The sequence below is a fragment of the Mustela erminea genome, chromosome 1 (genome assembly GCF_009829155.1).
Source record: "Mustela erminea isolate mMusErm1 chromosome 1, mMusErm1.Pri, whole genome shotgun sequence".
NCBI classification, from domain to species: Eukaryota; Metazoa; Chordata; class Mammalia; order Carnivora; family Mustelidae; genus Mustela; species Mustela erminea.
In genome coordinates this window covers 95,336,437-95,359,763 of record NC_045614.1, presented here as the reverse complement: position 1 = coordinate 95,359,763, position 23,327 = coordinate 95,336,437, and the positions used below count along the sequence as shown (strand labels likewise).

General features: G+C 44.7%; 1 protein-coding gene across 7 annotated transcripts in view; it reads left to right on the top strand.

Annotated features, from left to right (window-relative positions):
* Positions 1 to 208: 208 nt before the first annotated feature.
* The window catches only part of DZIP1L (DAZ interacting zinc finger protein 1 like), a 43,264-nt gene continuing 20,145 nt past the window's right edge, over positions 209 to 23,327 (top strand). For 2 of the 7 annotated variants that reach the window (XM_032334031.1, XM_032334074.1), the window contains exons 1-6: positions 6,656 to 6,802; positions 9,927 to 10,508; positions 12,842 to 12,926; positions 16,342 to 16,463; positions 17,160 to 17,321; positions 20,154 to 20,282. In XM_032334031.1, coding sequence (XP_032189922.1) covers positions 6,728 to 6,802; positions 9,927 to 10,508; positions 12,842 to 12,926; positions 16,342 to 16,463; positions 17,160 to 17,321; positions 20,154 to 20,282 — 1,155 coding nt within the window. In that variant the 5' untranslated portion in view covers positions 6,656 to 6,727. The other 5 variants (XM_032334055.1, XM_032334046.1, XM_032334061.1 and 2 more) reach the window with 5 other exon arrangements.

The window sequence follows — 23,327 nt, the reverse complement described above, 5'->3', positions numbered from 1 at the left end:
GCCCCAAGACCCAGTGTGACAGATTGAGACTGGAGCGGGGGTAGGGTGGAGTGGGGTGGGGTGGGGTGTGAGGCTTTAAGAAAAAAAGTCCCAGAAATCTGGGTCTCGGTAAAGCAGTGACTGGCTAGGGATCAGGGACCAATAGCAGGAGAGAAAGAGTTCTTTGGTCCTGGATTTCAGAGCTGGATCCACGTGGCAAGCTAGAAGGTTGGGGCTTTTGGGGTTGCTTGCTTTAAGTACTAGTTCTGCAACTGCTCGTGCTTTCCAGCAGGCCAGCCTTTGTTGTTAGCGTGTGCGCGTATGCGTATGCGTGTGCGTGTGTGTGTGTAGGTGGGAGCGCGTCCAGCTCCTTGGTTTCCACGCGGCCGCTCTCTCAGCAAGGCCTGGGAGCCCCTCTGTAGGATCCCGGATTTTCCCGACGGATTAAACGTGGCATTCCCTTCCCTCCAGCCTCCGTAACAGACTTAAAAATAGCTTGCCCCGGGGGCGCTGGGGAGAGTCTCCACCCTCGTGCGGGGGAGGTGGGGCTGCGATCCCCGGAGCCGGCGGCATCGCAGACCCCGGGCCTCCAGCTGCTGGCGCGGAAGGCTCGGGGGCTCGGGGGCCCGCGGGTCCGCAGGTCTGCAGCACGGGGTTGGGCTGGTCCGCGTTCTCCCCGCCGAGGAGGTAGTCCAGGCTCTCGGCTCCAGGGGGTGCATCCGCGGCCCGCGTGGCGCCGGCCGTTCCGGGAACTGCCTCCCGGCGGTGGGGGCGGTGGAGCGAGCCGGGAGGCGGGGCCGGGGCCAAGCTGGGGAGCCCGCGACTCTGGACAGCTGCCGGCTCCGGCGGCACCCAGGTGAGCAGGGCCGCGTGGGAAAACTATGGTAGGAATTCGGCCCGGGGAGGGCTGCGGGTGCGGAGCGCCCTTGCAGTCCCAGCGGAGTGTGTGCCGAGCCGCGGGAGGTTAAACAATAGCGGCTCGGACGCCCTGTCGGGGCCCAGCCCGGGAGCTGCGGGAGCGGCACTGCCCAGCTGCCTCTAGACCGCCGCTAGACCGCCGGGCGACCGGGTGACCGCCGCCCCTCACCTCCAGCTCCGTTGGCCGCCTCTGGACCGAGGTACCTTCCCCCTAACCCCGCCCCGAGGGAACCAGGAGTGACTGCATCCCCCAGGACTGGGCTTCTCTTGGTGGACAGACTTGGATGCTTACTTTTTGAAAAAAGTAAATATGGTTTGGAGGACTTGATGCTTTGGGTTCTGCACGTAAATGGCGATCATTCCATAACGAGATCTAGGGGAGACTTCTTTTGTTTGGAACGAGGGTCTAGAAGGGGGTCTGGAGGACTTGGGCAGGCCTACTCTTCATCCAGCACTCCTTAGGGCCCAGGGCTTTCTTGCCCCTCGGTTGTCTAGGGGAATTTGAGTTCTAAAAGGACTTTGAAGAGAGGCCTGGTGAGTGTGAGGTGCTTTGACTGTGGCCTCTCACACTTAACTCAGCAGACAAGGCGGGTGGTCTACCGCCTCTGTCAGGGAGGTCTCTCATCACCTTCTCCTGGCCCCTAGAGCTGAGGACTAGCCAGTGAGAACTACTCCTCTTAGAGAAGGCCGGTCCTCCAGTCAAGTGGTTGATAAGCAGTCTTTTTTTTTTTTTTTTTTTCCCTTTCTCTCTCTCTCAGCATCAAGAGTCTAGAGACATCTTCCTCATGTGGAAATAGTTTTGGATACCATCCAGCTTGATAAAATGGTCCCATGAAGTTATATACTTTAGGTTGGGAACAGAAACCTGAATTCCTTCATGGATTTTAACTGGGTTCTGCCAAAAAGCTGGAGTTTGGTTAAAAGGCTTGTGGCTCAATGGACACTGCTGGGAGCAGGAAAGGGGACAACATGGTGGTGAACCTTCTTGTGGGCCCTTTTCAGAGAGGGCGGGTCCTGGTTGGGGGGCTGCTGCTAGGCCATGCACCCCTAGGGAGGATTTTGTGGGGGTCTGATGACTGAAAATAACACCTGCCAAGACGCAATGACTCCTTCATGGGAAAGAAAACACCATTATATTCTAAACTCATATTCTTTTATTTATTTATTTTATTATTATTATTATTTTTTAACTTATATTCTTTTAGATGTGAAAAGCAGTGCTGATTTTTGACAATTCTGCACCTGGGAAGACAGGTCATGTCAGTTTGTAATCTTCCCCTCCAAAATATTCCTAAGTAACGCCAGTCAAAATCCTAGCCCTGATTTTCATTTTAAGGAAAATTCTTTTGTGACAAAAACTTAAGAGATGTTTTTTTTACAAATCTGCTGGTCGTGTCTTTTAAAAATACCTTCTTAGAAGGAGATCCAGGGCTTCAGTTCTGGAGTGAGTAAGTCACAGGACTAAAAAGCAGAGCATAAGGAATGCAGTTAGTGATACTGTAGAAGTGACATAAGGGGACAGATGGTGGTTACACTTGTGGTGAACATAGCATAAAGTATTAACTTGTCAAATCACTAAGTTGTACATCTGAAAGTAGCACAACATTGTGTGTCAACTGTACTAAAAAAAATAAATACAACTACCTCCTGGTAAATAAAATTACCAGGTAATTCCCTGCATTCCCGGGAATGCAAGCCAGCTGTAGGGGAGAGCTGTGTGCCACTCGATGGTTCAGGCAGTGGGTGCAGCACCTGGGAAGGGCAACAAGGAGTGGAAAGTGTACATCTTTCTTTATAAAACAGCAGAGGCAGAGAATAAGTCGAAGATCTGTAATGATAGTCTTTCAGGAGAGCACCTGAGTCACTCTCCTCTCCTTTGGGATCCCTTGCCTGTGGTGTGTTTGCATGGCCTGTTTGCAAACTGTGTGAAGGTTTCCTTGGCAGCTACGACAATTAGCGCTAATGACAAGCCTGGGCTCCCCAGGGCAGGTGCTGCTGAGGGTAGCTCAGGGAGTGAGGGCAGGCTTGTCAATAATTGCCTGGCAACTGCCTTGATAGCTTGGCTCTCCTAATAGCTCCTCTTGGCTTGAGGAAGCGGAAGAGACTGTAAAGTGGCAGCTGCAGTGGTAGAGTCTAGCTGTCCACTGATATTAAAAAAAAAAAAAAATCAGAATTTAAAAAGATCAGTTGTCTGGTTGAATTTTGAGCAAGTTCTCTTTGGCCAATTATAGCTGGGCAGGTTTCAGAAGAACCATAAATCCTCCAGGAGCTGTTTCACCGTGGGATGGCTGCCTTGTGAGGTGGTGATCACCCCATCATTGGGGGTGTGCAAAGCAAGGGTGGTAGATGGGCTTTTTCTCTTGGCTGTGGGATTGCCCCAGGTAGACACCATCTGTTCAACAATGAAGCAAATTTAGAATGCTAGCATAAATAATCGTTCCTTTGGGTCCTACGAATTCATGACATTGGTATAGGATTGGGAAGCTTCCTGGGACCCCACCAAAACATGCAGAGATGGTTAACACAGCTTTGAATTTCCTAATGATAGCAAGTCATTTCTGCCTTGTGTTTCTACTCCCAGATGTGGGGAAGACAGTCCGCTGATGCCTGGAGAAAGCACAGTGTGACTGCCCTTTGGGGTGTGTGGTTTCCAGGTAATCTGCCGCACTCTCTTTGGGCTTTGTCTCCCGCCATCCTAACCTGGATGCCGGCTGTGCAGTTGAGTCCCGTTCAGCTAAGCTCTGTGGAGATACAGAAAGGATTTCAGATCCCCAGCACTGATCCTGTTGTGATTTGCCGTCAAGTTTCAGTTCCTGCAGTTTGGTCAAGAAATCTGAGGTACTGTCATTTCCATGGTGGGAAGTAATTTCTGTGTCATCATCGTCATTGTTGGGAGGTAGCTGGGCATAATTCAAAAGCTCTGGAGTCAGACAGAACCTGATTTGAATCTTGGCTTCATTATCTCGTCGCTGAGTGACCTGGGGCCAGTCCCTCAGCTTTCCTGAGCCTCAGTTTCTATGTTGGTCAGATGAGGCAAATCATAGCTACATCTAAGGTTGTATGATGGCTAGAAATAGTACTTTTAAAGGCTGGCATGGTGCCTGATACACAGAAACTTAATCAGTGATGGCTACTATCATAATCTTCAAATTCCCCCAGTTCTTGCTCACCTTTGGATGGCAGAGCCCTAAGACTTCTGAGAACCTGGGGGTTCTAGTGGAAGACAGGCGTGACACTTCTGGGGTTCAGTAAGATCACATGAACTCAGGTCCCTAATTCAGAATTCTGTATAACTGCGAGTGGGGTGCCATCCTCAGTGTTTACAGAATATGGTCAAGGTGTAAACATGAGGGTTTCAGGTCTGCAGCCATATCTGGATAGTCAATGTGGGCCCTGGGGCTTCTCGCTGAGGAGCCTGAGCCCACCCATAAAGGGCTTCCATTTTCTAGGCTTTCATTAGCGGCCAGTGGGATCAGGTTGTGGACACATACTGTAACAAATCCAGCATTTTGGTAAGTCTGAATGGCATTTCTCTCCTGTGGGTCCAAATTAAGGACTCCCAGCTCTGTTCTTCCTCTTTATCCTATTCTTGCTGGTTCATATGCTCATTTCTCCAAATACGCAAGAATATAGACTTTCGAGGGAGATAGTAAGATTTTGATAATTCTGCCCAGGTCAATAGCAATCTGGGCTGCAAGTCTTATTCTCAGGGTTGGAATACAACAGATATGAATAAGCCATGGTCTCAGCCCTTGCAGAACTTATAGCTGGGGACTTGGAGGAGAAAGGAGGCAGGAATGTCCTGCCATGGGCTCTCTTTGGTACACCCACTGCACCCTGTCCCAGCTCCTACCCCAGCACATACCATTCTGTATGGTCAATCCTGTTTTTCTGTCTTTCTGGAGAAGTCTAGCGCTAGACACCATCATTTACTACTAGTTGTATGATTGTGGGATGTTGTCTGTCCTCTTGGGTCATCTCTAAATTTCTTCATCTATACACTAAGTGGTAGGGAGAACTAAGTGGGATAGTGCATGGAAGACCTTATAATGGTGTGTGCAGAACTGGTAACTAGATTTTTTTTTTTTTAAGATTTTATTTATTTGCCAGAGAGAGAGAGAGCACAAGCAGGCAGAGAGAGACAGGAAAGCAGGCTACCCACTAAGCAGAGAGCCCGATGCAGGGCTCAATCCCAGGACCCTGAGACCATGACCCGAGCTGAAGGCAGAGGCTTAAACCACTGAGCCACCCAGGCGCCCCCTGGTAACTAGTTTTATTAATGATGGCAGGGACTATTGCCGGGGTCACTGTCAATTCTGAGTGTCAGTTGTTGTGCCTGGCACTTGGAAGGGGCTCAGGAGTCATTTGCTGATGGGATGAATAAATGAATGTTGCACAGAAACACCAGTACAGACCAGAATGTGGTAAGGCACCCGGAGGAGAGTATACCCTGGTCTCCAGGAGTCCCAGGGAGGGGCAGGGCATTTTGACTCTGGGCCTGGGGAGGGATTTATGGTAGCTGTCAGGTGTGAGCAAGGCCTTGAAGCAGGCACTCATTCACCTGCAGCAGGAGCAGGGGGAGGTGGTGGAGGTCCATCTGTACCGTGGTGGCATAGTGGCCAAGAGCTCAGACTCTGAAAGCAGGCTGCATGGGTTTGGATCTTGCCTCCTGCATCTGGGAAAAACTTCTTTACTTCTTTGCGGTTTGGATAATATGAGGACCTCCTTGAGGGATTGTTCTGAGGATTACATGAGTTATTCTTCATGAAGCATTTTAAAACAGTGCCCATAGATAGCCTGGAGATATGAATGTGTGGACAGCAAGTAATATTGTAAGTGGGAGATGCAGCTAGAAAGGGAGTTTGGAAACGGTTCATAAAGGTGTTTGAATATCTTTTTAGTGAATTTGGGATTAGCCAATGAAGAATGCAGAAAATCCATTCTCCTGTGGCTGAAGCCCAGGGGTGGCTGCCCTTTCCTTTGTTTTGTTTGTTTTTGTTTTTTGAGATTTATTTATTTATTTTAGAGCCGGGGTGGTGGTGGTGGTGGGTGGAGCAAGTGACTGCATACAAATTGGGGGAGGGGCAGAGAGAAAGAATCTCAAGCAGGCTCCCTGCTGAGCACAGAGCTGATCCAGGGCTCCATTCCAGGACCCATGAGATCATGACCTGAGCCCAAACCAAGAGTCAGTTGCTCAACCAGCTGTGCCCTCCAGGTGCCCCAAGGTGGCTGCCCCTTCTAAACGGGTCATGCATTCCCCAATTTGCCACAATCCCCAAGATTCCCTCCCACCATGGCTCTGCATCAATAAATTCTGAAATTCACATTTCTAACAAGTTCCCAGCAGTTGCTGATGCTCTGATGCTGCTGCTCAAGGACCACACTTTGAGAACTGCTGCCTAATTGGATCCTGGACACTAAGGTAGGGAGTCAGTTGCCTTTTATCCTCAAGCTTGTACTGTGGTTTTTCTTATATCTGGCACATTCCTGTATTTAATGCTACTTCCTAGACCTGGGCGAATTTGGATTTGCAATCTCTCTCTCTCTCTCTTTTTTTTTTTTTTAAAGATTTTATTTATTTATCTGACAGACAGATTATAAGCAGGCAGAGAGGCAGGCAAAGAGAGAGGGGGAGGCAGGCTCCCCGCTGAGCAGAGAGCCTGATGCGGGGCTTGATCCCAGGACCCTGGGATCATGACCTGAGCCAAAGGCAGAGGCTTTAACCCACTGAGCCAACCAGGCACCCCATTTTTTTTTTAAAAGATTTTGTTTATGCAATTTCTGATATAATCAGTACTGGAAGGCTGGATCTAAAGGTCCCAAGAGAGAAATGGGCCAGAAAAAAAGAGATCTGGGAGTGGCTGAGGATCAGCCTAAAGCAGGCCTTTGGTTGCTGAAGCTGTGGGTATGTGTGAACTTGTCATCAGGGAGAGTGTGCAGGGAGAGATGGGTCATGAGTGAACAGCAGAATATCATGGGAGCACTGCCCGTGCCCTATCCCCTCTGCCTTCTCCCCTTTCCCCCACCTTGTTAATAGAAGGGTAAAAGGATAGTAATTATTCATGGAAGAGGCTGGAAGGAACGTTCAAAAAGGTGAGAGTTGCCTTTGCCAATGGAGCATTCTTAGCCTTCCTCTTAGAGAGAGAACTGCGGGCACACAGTTGAGGCCAAAGCTTAAATAGTTAAACAGTGAGTTGTAGGTGAGCTCCCTGTTGTCTGGGGGAGGACAGGAAGCAGGTGTCCTGTTACCCTTGCCCACAGCATGCCTGGTAACCTGCTGTTGCTCCAAGGCATAGCTTGTTGTGACAATTGTCTCTGAGGTTCCAGGGACACAGTTGCAGCTTGGAGCTCAGCATGGTAAGTAGCAGGACTCTAGTCTCTCTCTCTCTCTCTCTCTTTTTTTTTTTGTTTGTTTGTTTGTTTAAATAACAGAACACAATAAGTAGAAATGGACTGATCTTGTCATGGCCATGATGGGGGTGCAGGTGGCTGGATGGTTTTGGTTTTGGAGTCTGGTTGGGGAAGAGTAGATGAGAAAGGAAGTGTGGGAGCTGCAGTGGAAAAGGTGGGCCATTGGCAGCCTGTGGGCAGTCTTCAAGGCTGGGCTAAGCAGTTTGGACATGGTGCGGTGGCAACAAGGGGCCACGCGGAGCTCCTGGGTGAAGGACGGTATGTGGTTCCTGTCCCTTGGTGGCCCCAATGCCCGGCACAGGGTCTGGCCTGAGTAGGCATGCTGTAAATGAGGGGGGCAGTGGGTGAATGAATGAATGAGTTTGAGGGATAAGCGGTCATGATCTGATCAAAGCCAAGTTTTAGGGCAGAGAGTCTCAAGAATCAGTGTTCAGAGTCCATAAGCTTTACGGCCAGATGCACCTCCAACTGTGCTTCAACTCTGGCTTCCCAATCTGGGGCAAGACTCTTAGCCCCCTCCAGAAATCCATTTCCTTGTTTGTAGAATGGGAATTGTGACAGCTGCTTGGAGGTTTGCATGTAGAATTTGTGTCCGGCAGGAGCTGGCACTTGCTGCACTGAGGCCTGCAGGGTGCAGGCATGTGGTGCAGCCCCTCACTGTCTTTCTCGGGTGAAGGCTCAGGGGTTTCAGGGACCTTTCCTGGAGGCCCCTCCCCTCTTTACAAACCCACAAGGCCTTTCCCCTTCATGAGATCAGTGACCTCTCTCTCCTCTGACTTTCTCTTGTATTTAAAAGTTTGAATCACATAATCTGGAAAGAACTTGATTAAATAAGTTCATCTGTCCTTATTGTTCCCAGGTCATATTTGAAGGTCAAGGGCAGAAATTGTATTATTTCTATAAAAATTATTAAAGTAATAGATGATGATGTAAAGATATACTGGATAGTATAGGAAGGGGGAAAGTGGAAAACCGAAATCTTCCGACTTCCTTTCCCCCTCCCAGAGGCAACCATTACTAACAGCTTGTTCGTTTTTCTAGAAATACCGTAGTCTGTGGTAACGAAATGATAGACAATGAAGCACATATAGGAACCATAAATCAGTGTATTCTGTTTTGCTATTATTACGTATGAGCAACAAATATGAATCATTCATACGTGTGTATGTATGTATATATATTATATACATGTATCATTATCATCATCGCTCTGTGTAAGGCTTGTCTATTTATCCATCTCCTACCCATGCATCATCCATGTATTTGTTTATTTATCCCGGTTTCACCCCTCATTTCCCTCCTTCCTCATAGGCAATAATGTGAGTTATATGTATAGATCTATAGCTATGTGACATATATTGAAAGATATAGATAGGTACATATGTGAGATATATATATCTTTACTTTGAAAATTATTATTTGATGTGATTATGTTATCATTTAAACAGGTGTGGAAATACATATTTATATATATGTGTATATTTATGTGTGTGTATACTTGTATTTATGTATATGTATACACAGACACATAGTCATTTCTCTGTTTTAGTGTGTGAATAGATGCCTTATTCTTATCAATAGCTGCATAGTATTTCGTTGTATAGAATTACCATTTGTATCCCCTGTTGTACTTCGTACTTCACTTTCTTGTATTTTTTCTTGTACCTTGCTGTTACAAACAATACTACATGACCCTTTTGCACAAGCGACTTTACACACTTGTATATGTTTATCTGTAGGATAAATTAGAATTCTTTGCTGTGAAATGTTCATTTTAAAATCTTATTGCTACTGTCAAATTACTTTTTAAAGAGAGAGAACAATTTCTGTGTCTCCTAAGAGAGTGGAGAGGAGTCTGAGAACAAACTGGACCTCTTTTCTAAACCAGTAGGTTTGAAAGGAAGACCATCATGGATGGAGTAGAGTCTGTGTGGAGACATGGCTGCTCTGTTAAGCCTCCCTGGACCGCGGTGGCCATCATCTTACTCACATCCCCCCAGGAGGACCATAGTCCTGTGATCACACTTTACAGTTGGGGCACACTTTATGGAATGTAGCGCATTCCTGGTCGGCTGTAGTCTTGTAATGACAGGAGGACAGGATGGAGTGTGGTGGTGGTTAGGAGGCTTTGCCTCCCACGGCAAGTTATTGGAACTTATCGTGAGGTCAGTATAGGGTTGCAGAAAGACCCACTTAGACATTTGACCCCTCCCTCTGACAAAGACCTCTGGCAGGGACACACACATAGCAGTGGGGGAGAGTCACTTGCCTCATTCCTAGCAAGAGGACCTCCTATGTTTCAGGTATTAGGCTGGGTGCTTCACTTGCCTTATTCCTAACCACAAGCCTGAAGAGTAGACTCCAGGATCCCCAATGTACACAGAAGGCTTAAGGATGTGAAGGAACTTGCCCAAGGCTTCGATCTGAATCCCCATCCCTGTGATTACAGAGTCACATCATTGGCTCCCTCAGCTCTCACCCAGTCAGTGCATCCCATGGGTAATATGGCTGCTGCCCAGCTCCCTCCCTTTGCCCCCCTTAGGCTCCCGCTGGCCAGGTGTACAGTACCTGCAGCCAGATGCATCTCACCAAACTCGGAACCCCTCCTTATTTTCCAGGCCCTCTCTCAGCTCCTGTGCCTGCTGCCGTGGCCTTGGTGGCACCCTTCCTTGGTGGGCAGCCCAGGGCTTCCTCAGCCCATGCAGTCCCCAGCTACCCCTGCTGAAGGCCTCAGTGGCACCCTCTTTGGGGCCTACCCCCTGCCTACCTTCAAGTTCCAGCCTCGCTCTGAGAGCGTGGACTGGAGGCGCATTAGCGCCCTGGATGTGGACCGTGTGGCGCGGGAGCTGGACGTGGCCGCCCTGCAGGAGAACATCACCGGGGTGACCTTCTGCAATTTGGACCGAGAGGCATGCAGCCGCTGTGGGCATCCTGTGGACCCGGTGCTGCTCAAGGTGCTGCGCTTGGCCCAGCTCATCATTGAGTACCTGCTGCACTGCCAGGATTGCTTGAGCACCAGCGTTGCCCAGCTGGAGGCCCGGCTGCAGGCCAGCCTGGGCCAGCAGCAGCGTGGCCAGCAGGAGTTGGGGCGCCAGGCCGACGAGCTCAGGGGTGTGAGAGAGGAGAGCCGAAGGCGTCGCAAGATGATTGGCACCTTACAGCAGCTGCTCCTGCAGACAGGGGCCCACAGCTACCACGCGGTGAGGACTCTCTGCAGGGTCGGGGATGGGGAAGGCTGTGGGCTCAGTCACCACCTGGCCACCTGGGCACCAGCACCCTGGGTCCCTGGATTACTATGGGCTCTGCTTTCTGGGGTGAGGAGCAGATGTTAGAGATGTCTCATCAAGTTCTCCAGCATGTGTGTGTGTGTTGGGGGGCAAGTGTGTATCTGAAGGATGTGTGTGCATACGTGTATAATATGTGTGTGTGTTTGTAGAGAGGGTGCCTGTCTAGGGTGTGCAGGTATGAATGTAGAGGCTGTGCATGTTTAAGGACAGTGTGAATATGTGTGTCTACCATGTGAATGTTTGGATATGTGTATGTATGTATGTAGAGTTTGTGGTGTCTAACATATGTTTGTGTGTGAAGTATGCACCTAAAGATATATTTATGGTTCGTGTGTGTGTGTATGAATGAATGAATGAATGAAGGATATATATGTGTGTGTAAGGGTGTGTGTAGTTATGGAGGGTGTGAGTGTGTGTGTTTGAAAGGTTTGTGTGTATGTAGCAGTGTGATATAAAAAGGTGTGTTTGCGTGTGTGTGTGTGTGTGTGTGTAGAATCAGTCTGTAGCAAGCGACTGGTACTGTGGTACCACCAGCCCCATTCCTGAAAGTGACTCCATCATTCAACCTAGTGACATTTCATTACCTGGAGTGGCATATGAACATTTGCATCTGCATGGCAAGTGTGGCCTGAGGACATTACACTTTCATGAATTGCTGTGGGGGCCTGGCCCTGGACCAGGCTCTGAGGAGGCAGGCACAAGTCATGCTGGCTCAGGTGTTCAAGAAATTCATAGTCTGGGGGTGGGTGGGACAGAAGGAATAATATGATACAATGTTAATTATGATAAAAAGGTCAGAATCCTTTCAGTAATAAATGCCAGAGCAGCAGTTTAACTTGGTTTAGGCCAATAAAGAATCTATTGGTTACTTTAACTGAAAAATTCAGAGCTCTGGTGGGACTCATATGTGGCTTGTCCTTGGAATCAGATGATGGCACTAGAAATTAGTTTGTTTTTCTGTAGCTGTTGGCAACTCTTCTTTAGTGTGGGTTCCATTCTCAGAAAGAGTCTGTCTGTGTGGTAGGAAGTTGGGCCACCAATGCCAGTATCTCATTTTCCCAGGTTCAAGGCTGGCATGATAGAAGGCCCACTTTGGTCCCAGAGATCTGGGCCATTTTTCACTGTCCTGTATTTGGCTGTTTTTGATCTCCTATCCATCTGGGAGCCACTCACAGGTCCCTGGGAATTCAGGATTGTGACTGGCTTTGGTCTAGGTCACATGTCCCACCTTGGGCTGGGGATGGACAGAAGCCTGTGGTTGGAGAGTGAGGAGCAGGGTAACTCCCCTGAAGAAAACTTGGGAGTTCTGTTGTCAGAGGAAGAAGGAGCTGGTACTGTGCGGTCCTAACTCCCTTAATAATACTTTCTAGAAGTTGTGTATATCACTTCTGCTTATATGTCATTGGCCAGAATTTAGTCACATGGCAAGGGAGGTTGGAGCATAAATTGTTTATTCTCATTAACCTTATGATCAGCTAAAAATAAGGGTTTCTATTACTGAGGAAAGAGGGAAAATGGGTCTTGGGGGACAACTGGCAATTTCTGTCACATTTGTGTAAAGATCGCAAATAATCTGTCCTCTTAGTCTGCTTGAGTAGGATTGGCAACCTGCAATTTTGTTGTGTTGGAGAAAGTTTGAAATTTTACAGTAAAAAGATGATATGATAGATTGGCAGTGTCTGAAATGCTTGAGGAGAGTGAAGTAGAATTAGAGATACTATTATCTTCTATCCTCTGCTCTGGTTGTTCTCAATCCCAGGGGTGGGACCTGGGCATTGGCTTTCTTTTTTTTTTTTTTTCCTTTGTAGTGTGAAGATTTTTAAACGTGTACAAAAGAGAGAGTAGTGTAATGAACCTTCATCTGTACATTACCTTATCAACTATCAATATTTTTGCATGTGTTCCCCTACCCACTTGCCCCACCCCTACGTCACTTTGAAGTGTGTTAAGTGTATGGTGTTATCTATACCTATTTCAGTATGTATCTCTAAAAGGCAAGGACTCTCACTTTTAAATGTAAACACAAGAGCATCATCATGCCTTGAAAAAACCAACAAAAATTCCTTGGTGTCCTCAAATACCTAGTCAGTGCTCACCAGTTCCCAGCGCACCGTAGCATTCAGATCAAATCTTCATTTCTGAAGCAGCCCTGGAAGCCCACGGAAATGGGAATTTTGATATTGGGAGGACACTAGGTTGAGCCAGGTGATGTAATCCTGGCTTACCACCATTTCCCTTCTGTGCAGTGCCACCTGTGTGACAAGACGTTTATGAATGCCACCTTCCTCCGGGGCCACATCCAACGCAGGCACACAGGCACAGCAGAAGGCGGTGAGTCCAGGAGGCCCTCCTGGGATGGTCGAAGAGTCTGGGCTGGTCTGCAGTGGGTGTGGGGCATGTAGACCATCATAGCTGTCCTCAGACCTTATCCAGTAAAGAAGGGGATGATCTCATCATCTACTGTGGGGTGGTGGGGGACCCATCCCATGTGGGCCTGGAAGGGTTTCTGACCATGTGTGTAGAGAAGAAGGGAGTCAGATAGGTAAGTTCTGGTGTTAGCTCTATTCCTTTCTATGATGTGACCACAGTCAATGCACCCCCTCTGAGTCTCAGTGGCTTTTGCTGTGAATGGGGCAGTCAAATGGCATGACTCTGAAGGGTCCTCACCTTCCATTCTCCTATGAATCTGCTATTTTTTGATGCTAACTAGGAAGGGGTTTAAGGGGGGTTAATGAGCAGTTAGACCAGGTCTTTGACATTTTGTATGTACATGAGCTAACTATGAATTAATCGCTTTAATTTTACCATTTCAAATTCCAAAACAAGTAGAGAGACTGTATGTTCCCCCATAAAGAGATTTACATTCTTTATATCTACATTTGTGGTTCATAAGAAATAGCTATTAACACAAAAATTAAATATAAATATGAAAATATAAATCATATAAATATAAAAATCTCATTAAATAAAACTTTTTTCTTATTTTTTTCATTTTAATTTCCTTTTCAAAGAGCAGACTTAGAGTTTTAAAACAGCACCATTTACTTAATTGTTATGCATTTATTATATAATCTAATTCTTCTTGGCTCTGTATTGGAGACTGCTAAAGAAAAACAGATTTTCTACTTCTTTTTTTGTTTTTTTTAAAGATTTTATTTATTTATTTGACAGACAGAGATCACAACTAGGCAGAGAGGCAGGCGGGGGGGGGGGGGGTGGGCGGGAAGCAGACTCTCCGCTGAGCAGAGAGCCCGATGCGGGGCTTGATCCCAGGACCCTGGGATCATGACCTGAGCCAAAGGCAGAGGCCTTAACCCACTGAGCCACCCAGGTGCCCCCAGATTTTCTTCTTCTTAAATGAGTTTTTCTGATAAAAAGACATGTCTTTGAAGAGATATTTGTATACCGATGTTCATAGCAGCATTATTCACTGTGGCTAAGATGTCGGAGTACCCAAATGTCCATAGACAGATGACTAGATAAACAAAATGTGGTATATACATGCAAGGGAATATGATTCAGCCTTAAAAAGGAAATTATGTAACATGTTACAACATGAATGAACTTTGAGGATATTATGGTAAGTGAAGTTGGTCAGTCTCAAAAGGACAAATTCTGTGTGATTCCACTGATACAAGGTACCTAGAGTCATCAAATTTATAGAAACAGAAAGTAAAGTGATGGTTGTGGGGGGCCAGGGGAGGGGGTCCATGAGAGTTATTTAAAGCATATAGAGTTTTTGTTTTACAAGAATGTAAAGAGTTATGGAAGTGGATGGTGGTGATGGTTGCACAGAATTATGAATTATGAATGCATTTAACACCATTGAACTGTACATTTAAAAATGGTTAAATGCTGAATTTTATAGTATATATATTTTACCACAATAAAAAGCTGGGAAAAATGTCTTTGACCTGGAAAAATTTTTTAAAATTTAATTTATCTTTTTAAAATGTTTGTTGATTTCTAAAAAGATTTATTTATTTATTTAGGTGCCAGAGAGAGAGAGAGAGCACACAAGCGGCGGGAGCAGAGGCAGAGGGAGAAACAGGCTTCCCACTGATCAAGGAGCCTGGTGTGGAACTCAATCCCAGGACTCTGGGATCATGACCCGAGCTGAAGGCAGAAGCTTAATTGGCTGAGCTACCCAGGTGTCCCTTGACCTGGAAAATTTAAATGCAGAAGTGTAGAAAAGAGAAAATAAAAACCATGGACAGTATCAGCTAGTTAATATTTTGGTTTGTTCTATGTCATTATTTTTCTGTGTACATATATAATCCTATACTATGCAGTTTTAACTGTTGCTTATCTTCAATTAAGAATATATTACATTTTCAATGTCATTCAGTCATCTTGGAAAATATGATTTTTAATGGCTGCATAGTATCCCATCCTCTGATTATCACAATTTATTTCACGATTAAATTACTTTGTACTTTATATGGGTTACTCATAAATTTCCCTTTTGGGGGCGCCTGGGTGGCTCAGTGGGTTAAGCCGCTGCCTTCAGCTCAGGTCATGATCTCAGGGTCCTGGGATCGAGTCCCGCATCGGGCTCTCTGCTCAGCGGGGAGCCTGCTTCCCTCTCTCTCTCTCTCTCTGCCTGCCTCTCTGACTACTTGTGATTTCTCTCTGTCAAATAAATAAATAAAATCTTAAAAAAAAATAAATTTCCCTTTTGGAAATCATATGATGATCAACATTCCCGTATATAAATCTTTGTGCATATTCCTTGTTATTTTCTTAAGGTTAAGTGCTGAAGGAGAGGGAAAGTATGTTCTTAAGGCAACTTTTGCTAAATTAATGTTCATGATCTTTTTATTCTCAGGCAGCTGGCTTTTCAGATACCCCTGTTCTTCTTTTTCATACTATCTCAAATCACTTTGTTAACCCAAATTAATTTTCACTACATCAAAAAATTGCTTGTTTCCAAAAAGTCCAATCTGGGGAAAACCATATCTCATTTCAGAGACAGGCTTAGAGTTTTAATAATGATGCCATCTATCTAATAGGAACTAAAGGTACTTTGAAAAGTAACAAATGTTCAAGTACTATTGGTGTCTTTTTCATTAACCTGTAACTCTTGGTTTATAAGTATGTGGTTTAGTTAGAATGTTCTCTTATAATTCATTCTTTTTTATTAATCTTAGAAAAGTTAAAGCATCCATGCACTTAAAGCAATCTTGGCTGAAATTTTCCTTCATAATACATGCTGCTTTTTTTTTTCATTTGAAACTTAATACTTTGCTGTGTTTCTGAACAAAGTGAACTTCAAACTACAATTATCTTCACTATGTTCAACTCCTCTCTGATGGCTGTCAGGACCCATTGATATGTTTTTTTGTATCAATAATCACTGTGCACGTGCTATTTCGTATTCTGCTTCTGTTACTCTACTGATCTCGTGTTTACATATGCATGAGTCAGGACTGCCCAAATAGTTATTTTCAATGGCAATCATAGTTCACGTTTATGGAGCTGTCAGGCCAGGCAGTATGCTAAGCACTTTGCACTATCACATTTCATCCTCACAACAACCCATCTGAGCTGGGTGCTGTTATCTTCATTTTCCAACTTGGGAAAACTGAGGGTGGGGGAGGTTAAGTCACTTGCCCCTGGTCAGTGTCCAATGGAAGTGGCAGAACTGGTCTCAGCCTGAGGTGTGGCTGATTGCGTAGGCGAGGAACGGTGCTCCACTCACTTTTTCACTTAAACTGACCACCCTTTCTTTTCGTGGACCCCACAGAGAAGCAGAAGAAGCAGGAACAGCCAGTGGAGGAGGTGTTGGAAGAGCTTCGGGCCAAGCTAAAATGGACCCAAGGAGAGCTGGAAGCCCAGAGGGAGGCGGAGAGGCAGCGGCAGCTGCAGGTGGGCATGGAGAGGAGGCACCGGGGAGAGCTGCTTGTGGACTACCCAGGAGACCCATGGGGCACCTGTCTCCCACAGGACCAGAAGTCTGGCTGGTTTTTTGCTGCTGGGAGTTGGCACCAGGGTGGCATCTTCCTGAGTGTGGCAAATGATTTTAGGTTGTCTGGGAAGGAAAACTCAATTATTTTTCCAGATCTGTATGACCAAATGTAAAGTGGAGAATTTCACTTTCCTGCCTTTTCTGGTACCCTGTGAGGGCATTTGGACCAGAATGTTAGCTTCTTACTTTACCTGGCTGGTTCGCTTTTTTGAGAACAAAGACTGGATAAACTCCAAAGTCCAGTTTCAGGGATGCACTTAGTAGATAATTGTAGAATGAAGATATGTAAAGTTGCCTCACTCCTTCCTTCATGTAGTCATTCTTCATTCATTTCCTCATTTTATCATTCCTCGTTTATCGAGCGTCAACTATGCCTCGAAAAAAGAGAGAGAAAAGACAGGGTCCCTATCCTCAAGGGTCTTTACAGTTCAGATAAGACTTGTCCTGCTCCATGACCAAACGATGGGGACTGTGGTAATGAATGTTCTTTGGGTCTCCATAGTGACTTGCCCAGACAAGGAGCCCTAGCATTTTCTCAATCAATATTTGCCATAATGTGGAATTAATGAGTCTATTGTTCTTGCTTTTCTTTCCAGGAAGCAGAGATCACCCGTCAGAAGGAAATAGAAGCTAAGAAAGAATTTGATGAATGGAAAGAAAAAGAGCGGGCCAAGCTATATGAGGAAATAGACAAGCTAAAAAAATTATTTTGGGATGAATTTAAAAGTGTTGCCAGCCATAACTCTGCGCTAGAAGAGGTACCCAACACAAAAGCATTGAAAGTTCTTTTGCTAAAAAGCTGTTTATTCTCAAAATTTATTTCTTAGTTTGTACTAGTTTTATTTCATCTGCCATTTGGGCTAATATAATGTGAGGCCGGGTAACAGAGGCCGGTGCCAGGAATCGAATCCCTGTTCTGTCACATACTGGCTGTGTGACCTTAGGTGAGTTACTTAACCTTCTTGTGTCTCAGTTTCTTTTCTGTAAGATAGGTTGCTGAAAGGGCTACATTAGCACATAGACAGCACTTAACATTGTCTGGTATGTAGTAAGAACTTCCCAGACATTATCTTTATTTTTGCAAAGAGCTTTCTTTCATCACTGGACAAGAGATGAAGCGAAATTTAAATGAATGCACTTTTCTCCCAGCAAATTGTGAGTTGAGTGCTGCTTACCTGCCAGGCATTCTGCTGGGGTCTGTGGAGATCACACATAATAATAAGATTTACTGACTGTAGTTACTGGTTTCCAGCTCCTGTGTGGGTCACTTTATATATAGACATTAACTTTTAATCCTCACAACAACAAAACAACCATAACATTCTCAAAGTAGGTACAATATCTGTTTACTTATTTCTTTTTTAAAGTTCCTTAAAAGAAAGCTATTATCATTCCTCCTTTGCAGGAGAAGACATTGAGGCCCCATGTTATGGGGTCACACAGCTACTAAGAGGTAGACCTGGAATTTGAACTTGACTTATGAAACTTCAAAGCCTCTGCTCTTCTACTGGGTCTACTGTCAGGTTTATTCAGGAAAACCTTATTATAGGTTATTATCCCTGGACTGTATCTTCCCATATAAGCCTGTATGACTGTATGGCTGAAAATGTTTTGAGGAGAAATATGTTCAGAATATATTTAGCTCTAATTATTGGTCCTGCTAGCATCAAGGAGAATATATATATATATATTTTTTGTTTTTGAAAATGAACTGTCTGATCGCATTTCTCACAATCATTCTATGTTTTGCTAAAGAAACACCTGGCCAACTTTTCCAGGAGGAGATAGGATATGCGTGGGATCTTGGGTGGTCCATCATCTCAATCTGAGATGGGAAGTCATGGATGGGGAAGGCTTGGGGTTGAGATGATGATGATGATGATGATGATGATTTTGTGTGTGTGTGTGTGTGTGTGTTTATCTCTAGTGACCCAAGTCCTCCCATCCTAAATGTTCCCGCATGTGGTCAGGGATGATATGTGGGCGACAAGATGCCACTCTACCCCATGGAGCTCATGCTCTTACCAACTCTGTGCTCATCATTCCTGAGCTCGCCCACACCCCTGCTGACTCCCATTCCTCCCCCCAAAATGGTGTTAGCTGACTAGACATTTGATAGATAGGTATTAGTTTGAATTTGGAGTTATTGTTCAGGAACCACCTCAGAGGGTTCCTTCAGTTCAGAAATTTGAAGTTTTGATAAATAAGGACATAATTCTTACCATCCATGGTTTCTTTTTAACTTGGATCACATTTTCCTAAACTGGAACATCATTTTTTTGGTCTTTCCTCTATAGGATTGCTTATGCTGTGTTTTTTGTGTCCGTATGTCGCCCCCATCTCCTCTCAAGTGACATTTTATTATTATAGGAACCAAACTGGATACACACATCTCAGTGTATTTGGATAATTACTTTGTTAGTTTTTCTTCTTATTTAGGGGAGAAAAAGATAAGATTTCATTTACCATGGGAATGAATAACACAGTAAGACTGTCTGTCTCATTACACAAGAAAAGATTCCCCTTGGTGTTAGGAGGGCCAATGAAAGGGAAATACTTCTTGAAGATGTTTCTCCTCAAAATTTTCTCTTTGATACCAAGGCCTGTGAGCTTACTTTGGCTAAGTTGCCTGACGGCAGAGAGAACTTGAGAGAAGATGTAGGGTAAATCCAGCTGCCAAAGGAGTCCCTAGTTGAATGGAAATTGCCATGAAGGTTTGTGATGCCGAGAAATCCTGCTCTCTGGTTGTCTAAACATCGGTGTGAAGACAGTAATGACACATCAGAAGCTGAGGGTTGCACATACACTTGAAAAAGCATTTTACTCTATGATAATACTCAATTAGAAATGGTTAAGATTTTACCTGATACTGCTTTAGCAGTCTAGAAGAGTTGAAGAATGGTAACAAGTTAAACTCAGGGACGTGCAGTTCTTTAAAGCTTTAATGGGGGGGCTTGTGCGTTTGGTGTGGTAATAGAGATGGAGATAATTTGCTTTTGTGACTGCAGAAGTGGTGTGTTTAAAAGTGTAACCACAGGTGGCAAGGCCTGTTCTCTTGGATCCCCCTTTTTGTGCCTTTTCCTTCCGATTACACACTGCATGCTCAGGAGTCACTAGGTATTGGTGACACCACTCCAAGCCAGGCAAAGCCAGGCCTTCTTGGTGACAGCCAGCATTTTTTGATGGGAAGAGGGACAGGAGTGCTCAGGGAATGGTCCAGAGTGCATGAGACCCTCCCAAAGCCTCTAAGAGTCTGATTCTCTTCAGCGTATTCAAGACTGAGGAAGAAATGGGGGCAGAAATGTCTGGTGAGCTTTGGGCTTTGGGTACAGTTGAATTTCAGTGCAGTTGAAATTCTGCTCTTGAATTCTTTTTGTCCATGGGCTCCTGCTTCTCCTGTGTAAGCACTGAGCTCTCAGGGGAACCCTCGTGGAGGGGAATGCAGACTTGTGTGAGTATATGCAGGCACATAGATGTCCGGTGAAGACAAGCTGGAGTTTGTGGTGGGGTGTGGTGGGCCCTTCTGTCCGTATAAAAGACAACATCAAGATTAGATCTTCATCTGAATAAAATTGGCCCTGACTTTTCAGAAACTGCAGGTGCTGCAGTCCCACAGTGTGGTGGAGTCCAATCTCGGGTCACTGCGGGATGAGGAGTCTGAGGAGCGACTCAGGCAGACTCAGGAGCTCCAGGTCCTGAGAGAGAAGATGGACATTCAGGTGAGCTGAGGGCTCTTGCCCTTTTCCCCACAGCCAGCCATATTGTTTTCAACAAAGTCTCTCAGTTTTGCTCTTGGCTTTATGGAAGTTGGAAGACATTAGGTTTTTGTTTTGTTTTGTTTCTGTTTTTTTTTAACCTTTAAAATTTTTGAATTCATGCACAGTAAGAAAATTTTACATTTTACATATACATATATGTGCACATACGCAGATAGACCTATGTTGATGTGTTCATGTATGTACAAATAAAATGGAAATATATTTTAAACAAAACAATATTTATCTTCTCTATGCATTATGCAGTTTGATATTTTCTATTTTATTATTATTATTATTATTTTATTATGTTCAGTTAGCCATTGTATAGTACATCATAGTTTTTGATGCATTGTTCAGTGATTCATTAGTGGCTTATAACACCCAGTGCTCGTCACAGCACATGCCCTCCTTAATACCCATCACACAGTTACCCCCTCTCCCTCCTCCCCTCTGAAACCCTTGGGTTGTTTCCTGGGGTCCATAGTCTCTCATGGTTCATCTCCCTCTCTGATTTCTCCCACTTTGGATTTCCTTCCTTTCCCCTATGGTCCTCTGTGCTATTGCTTATGTTCCATATATGAGTGAAACCACATGATAATTGTCTTTCTCTGCTTGACTTACTTCACTTAACATAATTGTCTCCAGTTCCATCCATGTTGATGCAAAAGTTGGGCATTCATCCTTTCTGATGGCTGAGTAGTATTCCATTGTGTATATGGATTAAATCTTCTTTATCCATTTGTCTTTTGAAGGGCATCCCAGCTCCTTCCACAGTTTGGGTATTGTGGACATTGCTCCTGTAAACAATGGGGTGCATATGCCCCCTTTTTTCACTACATCTATGTATTTGGGGTAAATATCCCGTAGTGCAATTTCTGGGTCATAGGGTAGCTCTATTTTCAACTTTTTGAGGAACCTCCATGCTGTTTTCCAGTGGCTGCACGAGCTTGCATTCCTACCAACAGTGTAGGAGGGTTCCCCTTTCTCCACATTCTCATCAACAGTTGTTTCCTGTCTTGTTAATTTTTGCCATTCTGACTGGTGTAAGGTGGTATCTCATTGTGGTTTTGATTCATATTTCCCTGATGGCTAATGATGTTGAGCATTTTTTCATGTGGAAGACATCAGGTTTTACCTTTGCAGACCTTCTGCCGATACATGAAAGCATGGGATCAGATTCTTAGGGTTCTCAGGTGAGGCTGGTATATACATGGGAGCAATATCAGGTTTGCTTGGCATCTTTTCAAAATACATACAGTTATGTCCCTTACTGGGTACCTTCACCCTCATTTTGGTTCCAACCCAGTTGAAAACAACTCTAAGGAAGTGTGACAGTCTCCTGTTTTGAAGGCATTTCCAGTGGATCTTGTTGGTGATGGTAAATATCCAACAACCACTCTCTGGACCGAAAAAAGCTTTAATTTGTAGCAGTTGCCATTGTCCATGGTGTAAGTTTTCCCACCCAGGCCGATTTCATGCTGCCGCTGAGAGGCCCCTGGGTGTGGAGTTGGAGAGGCTGGCACCCAGTCTGCTTTCTTGAGGCTGCAGGAGGTGGCTCCGGCCACCACTGGAGGAATCTTACAACGGTCCAGCTACATTTGGTCTGTGTCACTGATTGCTCCAGGACAAGGAAGGACCTGATCACTCTATCAGATTGTGCTTCTGCTTCTGCTTGCTAAGATTGTTAAGAAAGAGTTTAAAGTCTAACTGAGATTGGTAAATTGTTTTTACTACTTGATGTTTTACAGGTTTCACTTTAAGAAATGGCCTCTGTTCTCATCATTTGCCTCCTCGTCTATGGATTTCCTTACCAATTTGAGAGTTTCTATGATATATGGAACTTAACCCAAACTTTTCTTGTTCTTGTGGCTATTTAATTTTTAAAAAAGATTTTATTTATGTACTTGTCAGAGAGAGAGAGAGAGTGCACAAGCAGGGAGAGCAGCAGGCAGAGGGAGAAGCAGGCTCCCTGCTGAGCTGGGAGCCCAATGCTGGACTCAATCCCTGGACCTTGGGATCATGACCTGAGCCAAAGGCAGATGCTTAACCGACTGAGTCACCCAGGCGTCCTTGTTCTTGTGGTTGTTTCCCCCACAATATTGTGCCTCCAGTTTTGTTGGCCATATGAAATTAATAATGTTTATGTGGTCAAAATGATCAAATTATCAATCTTTTGTATATGGCCACTCAGAGATTTAAAAAGAAAATGTTTCTGTGTTTCCTTTAAGGCCTTATTTATTTATTTATTCCTTCATTCATACGTCCCTCTTTATTAAGGTATGATTGGCATGTAAGAAGTTGTGCATATTTGGTGTACATAACTCAGTGAGTTTGGGAATAAGTATTTACCTTTGAAACCATCACCACATCAGGGCACAGTCATATCTATCACCTCCCAAAGTTTCTTCCCACATTCTTTATTATTATTATTATTTTATTTGTGTGTGTGGTGATAACACAACATAAGATCTACCTTCTTAGCTAATTTTAAATATACAACATATCTTGTAGAACAAACCTTGTACCCTTTGACCATAACCTTCCCACTTTCTCCTCATCTTAACCCCTGGCAACTACCATTCTTTCTCTGTTTCTATGAGTTTTAGATTCCACAAGTAAGTGAGATCATACAGTGTTTGTCATTCCTATCTAGTTTATTTCATATAGTGTAACGTCCTCTAGGTTCATTCATGTTGATGCAGGATTTCCTTCTTTTTTAAGACTGAATAGTATTCCAGTGTATGTATGTACCATGTTTGCTTTATTATTCATCTATCAGTGGATTATTAGGTTTCCCTGTTTTGGCTATTGTGAATAATGCTGCAATGGACATGGGAGGGTATCTCTTTGAGATCCTGATTTCAGTTTTTTTGGGTCAGTATCAAGAAGTGGGGTTGTTGGATTACATGTTAGTTCTGTTTTTAATTCTTAAAAAATTTTTATTTATTTATTTATTTGTTTGAGAAAGAGAGAGAGGGCATTTGCAAGAGAGGGGAGGTGCAGGGG